The sequence below is a fragment of the Aedes albopictus genome, chromosome 3 (genome assembly GCF_035046485.1).
Source record: "Aedes albopictus strain Foshan chromosome 3, AalbF5, whole genome shotgun sequence".
Classification (NCBI taxonomy): domain Eukaryota; kingdom Metazoa; phylum Arthropoda; class Insecta; order Diptera; family Culicidae; genus Aedes; species Aedes albopictus.
Window position 1 is genome coordinate 151,035,492 of NC_085138.1, and position 12,615 is coordinate 151,048,106.

At 45.9% G+C, this 12,615-nt stretch overlaps 1 protein-coding gene across 1 annotated transcript; it reads left to right on the plus strand.

The window, feature by feature from the left end:
• The first annotated feature begins 561 nt into the window (after positions 1 to 561).
• On the plus strand, positions 562 to 5,880 carry LOC115262999 (uncharacterized). Its single transcript, XM_029865947.2, has one exon. The coding sequence runs from the start codon at positions 562 to 564 to the stop codon at positions 5,878 to 5,880; it is 5,319 nt and encodes a 1,772-aa protein (XP_029721807.2).
• Positions 5,881 to 12,615: the final 6,735 nt, after the last annotated feature.

Consider the following 12,615-nt stretch of genomic DNA (forward strand, 5'->3'; position numbering starts at 1 on the left):
GGCATTAACATTTAGCAAGGAGTGTAGCCTCCTTTACGTTCGTTGAAAAGAGTACAAAGATTTGGAACCAATCTCTGACTAAGATTGACGCAATCCTCTAAAGATCGAGAGCTGTCCTAGCCACGTCCTTCATGTCAATGGTTGCTACTCCGTGATTGATCTGAGCTGGTACCAATTGCACTGAGATCCAAATGAATAAGGGCTGGGACACTCCACTTATTCTCAAAGTGCAATTTAAGCAGCTCATACATTTTGGATCTGTTGAGGATCCGCCGACCCCTCGGCGCACCGCCAATCTATAAACTTTGTTTCTCTCTATGTTCATATGCCACACAATTATTCAAGAACAAAAGCCTATGTAAACATTTTTATTTGAACAAACATTAAAGTTGAACATGTACAATCGTTCGGTCGCGTTTTTATAACCCGTCCCGAAAACCCCGAAAAAGTATCCGCGAAATAGTTACGGTCGTTCCGGAAGTCGGTTCCCGGTCCAAGTTTGTCCCTCCCCTATCGCTACAGTCCACTCCGGTACATTTTGGTCCTTCGCGTCCGGTTATTATGGACAAAAGCGAGTTGGAAAAGTTGTGGGCGAAAAGGGAGGTTATGTTCGCTAAGGCGAAATGGGAGCTCTCCGTCGCAGAAACCCTCCGCACCCGGAATCCCACCTACGAAGAGGTGCAGGAGCGAAAGGACAAGCTCACGGAACTTGCTGGAAACTTCGACGGCATCCAGACCACGATCGAAGAGAGCACCAGCAATTTGGAAGACGTCGCGTCGGTGTTTAACTACCGGCTGCAGTTCGACGAGGTGTACTTCAAGGCTAAAGGAATATACACGGCGTTCCTGCAGGATAATCAGGACCGGATGTCCACCTACAGTGCTGAAACCGGGGAATCCGCAAATGACCTGAGGGATGCCATCAGAGCTCTCGTCGAGACTCAGCAAGCCTTGATCATGCACCAAATTCAACCCCCCGCAGCAGCAGCTGCTGGACCGGCTTCGCATCAGGACCACCAACTGAACGTGAAGCTTCCTCAGCTCAACATCCCGGTGTTCAAGGGAGAACGGAAGTACTGGCATTCTTTCAAGGACCTGTTCGTGAGCACCATCCACAGCAGGACCGACCTCAAGGACTCGCTGAAGATGCAGTACCTGCTATCGTACTTGGACGGTGAGGCGAAGAAAATGGTCAGCTCGTTCCCTATCAGTGACGCCAACTACAAAGAAGCCTGGGAAACACTGGAGACCCACTACAACAAGAAAAAGTATACCGTGTTTGCCCTGGTTCGAGAGTTCATCGACCAACCATCTACGTCAACCGTGTCCGGGCTCAAGAAGCTGGTGGCCACATCCGACGATGTCATCCGTCAGCTCAAGGCTCTTGGAAATGAGTTCGAATCGAGGGATCCGTGGCTCATCCACCTCCTGTTGGAGAAGGTGGACAAGGAAACAAGATCTTTGTGGGCGCAGAAAATCATCGATGTCGACAGTCCAACGTTTGCTGACTTCCTGGAGTTCCTGCAAAAGCGCTGCGATGCACTCGAAACGTGCACAGCCTTTACGAAGCGGCCAAGTCAGGCGGATGCCGGAAAGAAGGAGTACTCCAGAGCACCCGGTGGCGAGAAAGTGCAAACCTTCCATACCAACGCGTCATCGGCAACATGCGCCAAGTGTTCAAAGGATCACCCGATCTATCACTGTGACCGCTTCAAGGAAATGGACGTCTCGGCGCGCAGAGAGTTGGCACAAACGTCAAAACTGTGTTTCAACTGTTTGCGCTCCTCCCATACAGCGAAGAAATGCCCATCAAAGTATGTCTGCCGCTCAACGGATTGCAAGCAACGTCACCACACCCTGTTGTGCACGCAGGGGGCAACACAAGCTGTCAAGAAACCGGAGCAGGATCAGCCCAACCACGAATCCAATCTGGAATCAGCGTCGTCGGTCAACGTCAACTCAACACAGGCGGTGAATGACAAATCTACAATTACGCTACTGCCAACGGTGGTGGTACGTGTCAAGGGCAGTGACGATCAACTGCACGACGTACGAGGACTAATCGACAGCGGTTCGCAGGTGTCACTAATCACGGAAGCATGCGTAAAGCGTCTTGGGTTGAGACGTAGCAACGCTACACTGGAGGTCACCGGCGTCAACGCAGAGGTTGTCGGTCGCACAGCCGGCAAGGTCATGCTGGTGTTGTCATCGCGCTTCGAGGATGAAATCAAGCTAACCACTCAAGCCTACGTCCTAGGGAAACTGACGGCAACCCTGCCGTGTCAGCGATTCAGCGAATCCAATGTGCCCTACTTGCAGGGGCTGCAGTTGGCCGACCCGCAGTTCAACAAGCCGGGAGCAATCGACATTATTCTTGGAGCCGATGTCTTCCTGTCGGTGTTGGAATCAGGCCAGGTCAAGAACCACAACGGAACTCCTGTGGCACAACGTTCCATTTTCGGATGGATGGTCGCAGGTAAGCTCGCGAAACAGGAATGTGTTCATGCCTACCACTCGGTCATCAATCTGAACCAAGAGATTGACATCGACCGGACGTTGCGGTTGTTCTGGGAGGATCAGGAACTCCACAATCCCAAGCAACTCACCAAGGATGAACAAAGGGTGGTTGAAGGTTTCAACTCCACTCTCACACGCTCGCAGGAAGGTCGCTTCATCGTCCGTTTGCCAATGGATGACTCGAAGCTCAAGTTGGGAAACTCTCTGGTCGCCGCCACCAGGCGATTGAGATGCATGGAACGTCGATTCGAGAATGACAGCGATTTCAAACAGCGATATGTGGCGTTCATGCGGGAATATCAAGAGCTAGGCCACATGAGGATTGTGCCGCCAGCGGAGGTCGACGTCGACTGCTCGAAGGCATACTACCTGCCGCACCATGGAGTGGTAAAAGAGGACAGCATCACCACCAAACTCCGGGTTGTGTTCGATGGGTCGTCTGCTACCACGACCGGAGTATCGCTCAATGATATTTTGTTGGATGCCCCGAACATCAACGCAGATCTGTTCGACGTGTTGCTGCGATTCCGATCGTACCCGGTGGTCTTCATAGCGGACATCGAGAAGATGTACCGCCAGGTACTAGTGCACCCTAGCGACACCGACTACATGCGCATCGTATGGCGAGACTCACCTGATAAGCCTATCCAGCATTTTCGTCTTCTTACCGTTACCTACGGTTTGAAGAACTCAGGGTTCCTTGCTATGGCAGCGCTACACAAGGCAGCTGAAGCATACGAATCGACATACCCGGAAGCAGCGGAACGAGTTGTGAAACATACCTACGTCGACGATCTAACATCAGGTGCGAATTCGGCGGAAGAAGCAATGCAGCTCATCGTGCAAATCAATGAGATTCTTGGGGAAGCTGGGTTTACCCTTCGTAAATGGAGTTCAAACTCGCCTGAAGTACTGGGATCATTGTCGGACACCATCATCACCTCGATGCCGATCCAATTCCCGGACGAACGGAACACTGTGAAGGCGCTTGGGATACACTGGCTTCCAACCGAGGACGTTTTCACGTTCAAAGTGACCATGCCTACCGACGGGCCGAACACGAAACACCAGCTGTTGTCGGACTCGGCGAAGCTATTCGATCCATTCGGATGGTTCGCACCGGCGATTGTACGAGTCAAGATCCTCTACCAAAAATGTTGGCTCTACGATCTCAACTGGCACGACAAGCTACCACCAACCATCGAAGAGGCGTGGACCGAGGTTAAGGAGAATCTGCATCTACTGGAAGAAGTCAAGTTGCCTAGGTGGGCAGCAAACTACAACGGACGCATCGAGCTGCACGGTTTCTCAGATGCTTCTGAGGAGGCATATGCAGCTGTGGTATACCTGCGGTCGGTCGACAGCAACGGAGAAGTTCATGTTACCTTGCTCGCCGCGAAAACGAAGGTCGCTCCGGTTCGTCAAATTTCCATACCACGTCTGGAGCTCAACGCAGCCGAACTGTTGGCGAAGCTCATGCAGCAAATAGCAACACCACTCGAAAGATTCCAAATCGATCAGTACGCCTGGACGGATTCCACCATCGTATTGCAGTGGCTGTCCGGCCACCCCCGCAAGTGGAACACCTACATAGCAAATAGAACCTCTTCGATTTTGGACATCCTGCCTAGAAAGCACTGGGCTCACGTCACTTCCAAGGAAAATCCTGCCGATTGTGCATCCCGTGGCGTATCTCCGTTGGAACTTGTCAACCATCCGCTATGGTGGTCAGGGCCCCCATGGCTATCCGACGATTCCTCAACGTGGAACCGAGACGCACCAGATGATACTCACGACGAAGAAACTCTAGAGGTACGTAAGCGCTATCAGTCACTCAATACTACCGTAAGCTTTCCAGAAACGACACACGTCATCGAAAGGGAGATTTTGGAACGGCGATCCAATCTTTCCGCCGCTTGCTGGCAGCTCGCCCGCGTCAGGAGATTCATTTGCAACCTGAGATGCACGATTACCGGCAGCAGCAAGGTCTCCGGTTCAATTTTGCCATCCGAGCTGCATGAGGCGCGGTTGCAGTTCATCCGATTGGCACAGCAGGACTCCTTCCAAAGCGAAATCAAGGCCCTCGTTCGTGGCGATGAAGTTCCATCCAAATCCAGCATCGCAAGCCTGTACCCATTCCTGGACGGTACCGGCACACTGAGGGTAGGAGGACGATTGCAGCACTCGGTGTACTCTTTCGACGTCAAGCATCCGATAATCGTACCGAAAAATAATCGCTTCACAAAACTGCTGGTGGAGGAGATTCACGTAAACAACTGCCACGCCGGGCCAACTTTGATGACAGCCACAATCAACCAGCGGTACTGGATCCAAGGTTGTCAAACAGTGATTAAACAGCACATTCGGAAGTGTATGCCGTGTTGTCGTCAAAAGGCCCAGACCGCAAAACAGCTTATGGGAAGTTTACCGGCTGCCCGGGTGACAGCATGTCGTCCTTTCGCTCACGTTGGGGTGGACTATGCCGGTCCGATATTGGTGCGTTGCAGCAACACCCGCGGTGCGCGGTGTATGAAAGGATATATCGTTGTCTTCGTCTGCCTTTCAAGTAAAGCCGTTCACTTGGAAGTCGCAGGGGATTTGACCACCGACACCTTTTTGGGAGCGTTCAAAAGGATGATTGCACGCCGTGGATATTGCAATGAAGTGTGGTCGGATAACGGCACGAATCTGGTGGGAGCTGATCGACAGCTACAGGAGATCTACGAGACAGTCACCAAACACGTCAAGCAAAAGGAACATTTCTTCACAAACCTCGGGATTCGTTGGCGATTCATACCACCGGCAAGCCCTCATCAAGGTGGTATATGGGAAGCGGCGGTGAAAAGCGCTAAGGAGCTGCTTCGACCGATCCTGGGAGACGAGAAGCTTACTCACGAGGAACTCTCAACGGTGTTGTGTCAAGTGGAGGCTTGTCTCAATTCGAGACCCCTCTGCCCGATGTCGTTAAGTCCCGATAGTCTCGAAGCACTTACACCGGGGCACTTCTTGGTTGGGCAGCCCCTAAATCTGCTGCCTGAACCGGACGTCACGCATCTCAAGATGAACCAACTCGATAGATGGCAGCGGGTTCAACGGTACACGGAAGAGTTTTGGCGACGTTGGCGTGACGAGTACATCGCCACGCTGCAACCCAGAGGCAAATGGAAAACCAAGCAAGAGAACCTGAAACCTGGACATCTGGTTCTCGTGAAGAACGACAATAGCCCGCCGTCGGCTTGGGAAATGGCCCGTATCGTAGCTGTTCACCCGGATCAACAAGGACTGGTTCGCAACGTCACGCTTCGCAGAGGCAAATCAGAGTACCAACGATCCGTCCAGAAGCTGTGTCCTCTCCCTGATTGAGACGCTGCCTCAAGGCGGGGTGGATGTTGAGGATCCGCCGACCCCTCGGCGCACCGCCAATCTATAAACTTTGTTTCTCTCTATGTTTATATGCCACACAATTATTCAAGAACAAAAGCCTATGTAAACATTTTTATTTGAACAAACATTAAAGTTGAACATGTACAATCGTTCGGTCGCGTTTTTATAACCCGTCCCGAAAACCCCGAAAAAGTATCCGCGAAATAGTTACGGTCGTTCCGGAAGTCGGTTCCCGGTCCAAGTTTGTCCCTCCCCTATCGCTACAGTCCACTCCGGTACAGGATCAATAAAAGGCGCCGGCCAAGTCCTTATAGTCAGTTGGGATGGGAAAGGAATGTTAGAGTGTGCTGGTTGTTGCTACTAAAGACCGAGATCACCTCTGCATCCCCACAACCAGCACGAACTGGGGTATTTGTTAGACGGAAAGGATGGGAGATCTGGGAGTCACCGTTGGGTCGGTGATGCGATCCATGGATAGGAGGTTATTTAATAGTGTTCGTAAGGTGATAGAATGTGTGGTGAATGAGGTGAATAAGGTCAAGCGGAACAGCACGCTTTGGTTGCATAACTTGTAGGCGTTATATACACTGTGCTGTGAGTGGTAATTGGAAGGGAGGGAAACGACTTTTTTCCAATTCGTTTCTGGTTCTAGCGATTGCTACGAACATATGAATATACATGAGTTGTATATTTAGAGAAGACAGAGAGAGTGAGGAAGTGGATAGAAAGATATAAAGTAGGATGAAAAGAGACGGGCCAGGGATTGAACCCATGACCTTCTGCATACGAATCAGAAGCGGTAGCCACTAGACCACCAAGCCCGTTTCCGAACGACATCTGACGATCGTGACAAAAAGTCATTATAAAGTCCCGTCACGGTCGCCGTGTACATATGTATCTTAAGTTCGACGGTCACGGTCGCCATGTGTCTCATAATAAAAGCCTTACAAAACGAATAGGGGGGTTCGGGGCATAATGAACACCCCGGGGCGAAATAGACACTCCTGTTTTTGTACAAACCGTAGAATTTCCAGTTAAAAATTTAATGCCGACGTGTGAAGGAACAAGCCATCGTTCTATTTTTCAAAGGTACAATTTGTATTTCAAAATAATCAACATACTATTAAAATTGAAATGTATCATTCAAATGGTGGAATTCTTATAATTTTAAAGCAGCAGCAAATGAAGTATTGAGAGTGTTTGAGTGTATCTATCATAAAAAATAAGCGACTTATTACCTTATCTGCATGTTTACTCAGATTTAGCAGTGGGTGGTATTTCATTTATGATCAGAAATTACTAAAAATAGTTATTTTCATGTTTATGCCGTTTCGGTATGAAATGAGCACTAGCAATTTCAAAGGGCTTTGAACACAGCCCCCCTTATCGTTACACTTGGAGATCGCAAAAGCAGACGGAGTCGCAAACCGACCATGTTCTGATTGACGAATGGCACGTCTCCGACATTATCGACGTTAGGACCTATCATGGCGCATACATCGACTCCGACCACTGTCTAGTGATGGTCAAACTCTCCGTCATCAATAATGTACAACCTTGAGCAACAGAAGCATCCGGATGTCGCCTCAGCCTACGCGCAGAATTTCAAGCTAGCGTTGCCAGACGAGGGCTAGCTGTATGTAACCCCTTTAGAGGACTGCTGGTGAACAGTAAAAGCAGCCATCAACAACGCAGCCGAGAGCACCATCGGGTACGTGGAATAATTCGTCGAGGAGTGCTGAGCGATTTAGGAGAAAGTCCAGATAAACTCTGGGAGATATCGTAGGTCTAACACCGGAAGGAATCTTCTGAGAGAAGTCTCAGCTGAAACTTCAAAAGAAATCAAGAATATTCCAGTTGAAACTCCTGTAGAAATCTAGGAGAAACACAAGGGGAAAGCTCAATGAAATAAAAAAAAGGCGATACAAGGGAATTTTCTGAAGAAGTCCCATGTGGAAGTCTTGTAGAAAATTCGTGAAAAACTTTCTAAAAATCCCAGTAGAAATCCCAGGGAGAGAGAAATTTCGTGAAGATCTTGTCACCTGCTACTTGATAGCATGCGACAGAAGTTTTACCCGATTACCATGGAATGGAAAATTACCCTCCAGAATATAAAGAAATGTTGAGGTTCTCAAATCTGTGAAACAGTACACCACGACAACAGAACCACAGAACCCATCTTCAAAACGCAAATACATCACGAATTCTCCGAGTACCTATGAGGTGGGATCCTCTTTGAAGACAGGCCGATGCCGACCTCTCCAGACAATCAGCTAGAGTGCCGCTCACCAGTACTAAAATGGCACAAAATACGATGATCGGGAGATGTAAAGGGTGAGTCGTTAATTATTGTGCCACCCTACCTACAAGTGATTCGCGAATTGTCTACAGTTAACGAAATGAAACCAAATTTTTACTGTAGTTTCGTATATGTATGTATTTCAACTTTTTGGTATTGGTTCAAATTTAGGATGCGTTTTAGTGAAATTCACGACATTTTCAATTAACGCCCTCCATGTGGACATGTTCAGGCTCCACTTGCAACAAATAATTAAAGCTCTCTGGTTTGTTTATGCGCATCGTGCCTGGTTTTCACCCAGCTCCAAGCTTATGTTCACTGACAACCGTTCCTGAAACCTATTGACGAACATGAAGATGATCCGACAATGTATAATCATCAATTGTTCCAAGGCGCGATACCATGATTTTAGATTTTAGCATGTGATTGTACAACATCTTTTTTAGAACTGTGAACCAAATTTATTCTATATCGAGCGGAATCTCACTGATAACTGCTCAATTCATTTTATGTAAACAATACACTCTAAGGAGAAACTGTACAAAATTTGGTTGATTTTGGTGAAGCAGGAAAAAAGTTACGTTAGTTTAAAAATGGCACAATAATTATCGACTCACCCTTTAGAAGCGGATCACTCACTTGCCGAATAGTAATACGAGTCTGGCAGTGGTGAATAAACCAAATGAGAATTGTGCCCACACCCATGTATTTCTGAACGATCCAGTTAGTTCCGTATGATCTAGCCTACAAGCAATACCAAGTAGTGCGCGATAAGGTCGGCAATTGCGTGATAATTTTATTCGACAAAACCGTGTTATGCATGCAAGTCGTCCAGTTTTCATTATATCTACGGGACTTGATTTGATTATGGAGTAGATTTTAGTGCTTATGAGATCGGTGAGCAAATAGAAACTGGTGATCTATGTGCTTTTCGATCCCACCCTAGGCCTATTGATCGACGCCAACGAAAGTGTCGTGGGAGATGTGTTGACCTGTGTTGACCATCACGGCCATGGTCGCGAAGCAGTGGAACCCTGGTCCGGCGCTTCTGACTGGGTCCTACACGTTTGCACACTTACAACATTTAGATAAGTACCGTGAGGTCGCCATTCACCGCTCATTTACCGGGATTAACACGAAAGGCCGAATCACAAAAGGCCGAAACCAGTGTAACTACTACATAAGACCGAAAGCACAAAAGGCCGAATCACGAAAGGCCGAAGGTAACGAAAGGCCGAATGTAACAAAAGGCCGAAGGTAACGAAAGGCCGAATGTAACAAAAGGCCGAAAGTAACGAAAGGCCGAATGGTAAAAGACGCACATTAACTCGGTTTCCGTTTAATTAAATGCTCTATCTATTAAAAGAATGCATATAAGGGTTTTTTATTTATTTGCTTATAATTCAACTGACTTTAAGGTCTTATTGAATGACTTACTACTATGGAAATTACAATACTTCAAAACAGCAAAATACAAAAAAATGAAACAATCGACAATCAACACATACAATCAAAACTTTGTCTTACCCTACAGCTTTCATAATTTCAAATCAATCAGTAACATACAATCAATCATTAAACAACAAAATCAACATCGAACAAATTTTAGCAGTTTTACAAAGCTCATACAGGTTTCCATGTCTCGTTTTGTCTACTGATAAATTCCCTGAATTTTATGTTTCTTGGCCATGTTGATGGATCTAATGCTCGGGCTTTCCATTTTTTATTTAAAACTACCTTGAAAGAAACATACTCTAATGATCTACGACAATTCCATTTTGACACTAGTTTTGAAATATCCATTTGTTCGGGTTCAGGAGAATCAAGCACGCGAGAGACCAGCAATCGAATATCTCTCTCAGTAGCACTTTCATCGATGTTCGTTAAAAATAACGAAAACTCATTCTCATCTGTAGTGATGCGCCTCTCATTACTCTTCGTGTGCGGGATAATTAGATCGGTTCCAGCGGTGCCATCAAAAAGCTTGCTAGACGTTGACGACGTCGGGATAGGAGTTGAATGCAGTATCGATGCTGCGTCGCTTGTAGAGGTACCCGGTACGATCTTCGATAGCGTATTTTGAATATCAGTCACAGCTAGTTTCAGGAGTTCCAATTCATCATTCACCTTTTGAACGTCGATGTCGTCATTCGTATCATGGCTGATCGTCAGTTCGGAGCGAATGCCGTCTCGCTTCCTCCGAAAATTATACAGGCACTCATCACACATCCAGATAAAGTTGGACGACGTTACACACAAATCATCTTCACTCAAACTGACGCAGTTGGCATGGAAAGAGCCAGCACAGTCTCCTTCGCAAACTGTAAACAGTTCGGCTTTGAAATCGATACATAGGGAGCACTTTCTACATGCCTTCACTTCATCCATATTGAATCGGGAAAATTTTCGCAATGCAATTCCAAAACAAATTCTTAGATTTCGTTGAAGTTTGGACACAGGCACAACATATAGTCCGGTATACGAAAACTTGTGACCTAATTGTGTTGATAATGCCGTGAAGATCGTCACAATAACGTAAAAACCTGTAGAATCTTCAATCAGAAACGGGAGCAACAGTGAAGACGTGGCTTGCGAAAACAAACTTTATTAAAATTGTTGTTTACGTATTACATAATCTCAAATTGAATATTTGTTAGTAGTTCCACCCCAAGGTAAAATGCGAATCATGCGGCGTAGCCGCATGGAGGATTGAGGAACTGAGGCGACAGAAGGCCCCCGAAGTATCCGATATCCGATGCAACGGATTTGCATCGATTCGAATTCAAGGAAAACAGTAGTTCCAATAGTATGCTAGGTATAATGCGAAAAGAAGTTGTTATCTTTTTTTAAGTCCGACGAGCGTCAGCGTGTACGGACAGCAAGCGTTTCTCTGATATATAGCAAACGTAGTTGTTCGGTCAGCTATTTGCCCTTTATATTATTATGTGCTGCCGTTATAAGCATATTATATCATGTTCTGTATAATTTAATATCACTATACATGTCAAATTTGTAGACAGCAGTGTAGACAACTTCCAAACAGATTTGAGTAAAATGAATTTATTTTGAACAATATTTATTTGTTTAAATGTTTTTTCTTGTTATAGATATAATTGGTAAAAGTAATGGAAAGGAAAGGGTTAAGTAATAGAATTACTACTTTTGTAATTCGGCATTTCGTTACATTCGGCCTTTTGTTACTCTCGGCCTTTCGTTATCTTCGGCCTTTCGTTCCCTTCGGCCTTTCGTGTTTCGGCATTTTGTTACCTTCGGCCTTTCGTGCTTTCGGCCTTTTGTGATTCGGCCTTTTGTGATTCGGCCTTTCGTGATTCGGCCTTTCGTAGTAGTCCCCATTTACCGGCATTTCGTAAAAAATCGACGTTTGCGAATATTGCACTTTAATTTACGTTAACAACTCAACAATTATGTTGTTATTATAGAAAAAATATAAAACGATTGTAAAATATTTTTACAACCGAAAAAATAAAAATTCAAATGTGTTATCTCTTGGCTCCTATTACCGCTCATACATCCATTCACCGCTCATTATGGATCCATTCACCGCTCACTGGATTATATTTTCATGGAATCACAAAAACTATTCATTTATAAAAACAAAATAACTCTTATTTACCAAAGTACCGATGATTCATGACGTTCAGTTCATCCTGTTTTGTCAAAATAGAATCTTTAACTGGTTTTAATGCCCTGAATCGCATATCAGTCCCATTTGCATAGGACATCCAGCAAAGATGGGACTGATATGCGATTCACGGCAGTTTACCTGTTGGATATTTCTTCCGCTGTTTGCCCTGAACAGTTCCCATGTTGGCCTGCAGCGCAATGTGAAAAATATTTTTAGAGAACGTGATTACAGGTACCGTAAATCGGGGTCAAATTGATATTCGGGTCGAAACTGATCAGACGTTTTTCCGTTAGAAAAATCATATCTCTAATAGTTTCCTTTTACGTATCGTGCTGTTGGAATCTGATACTTAATTCTATTTGTAAGGAAACTATTAAAACAATGCTTTGTCTACATGAAAAGCGACTGATCAATTTCAACCCGGAGATCAATTTGACCCCGGTTTACGGTACACCCATATAAAAACTTGATGAAATGAAAGTTTTTTTTTTAATGTGGCAGCATGTTACATTTACTTTTGTTACGATACTTTACTAACATTTGATCGTTTTTGTATGATTGACCCAAAATGAGCGGTGAATGGGGCATGAGCGGTGAATGGCAACCCCACGGTACAAAAAACTTTAGATTTAAGATGGATTGGGAATGGGACAATAAATGGGTTACGCATGTTAAATTTCAGCATTCTTTTTTATCTCTGGTGATATCGCGGACTAGAGTCGTTTAAACGATTTTTGATGCTAGGCTGCGGACCTGTTCAGGCTGTCTG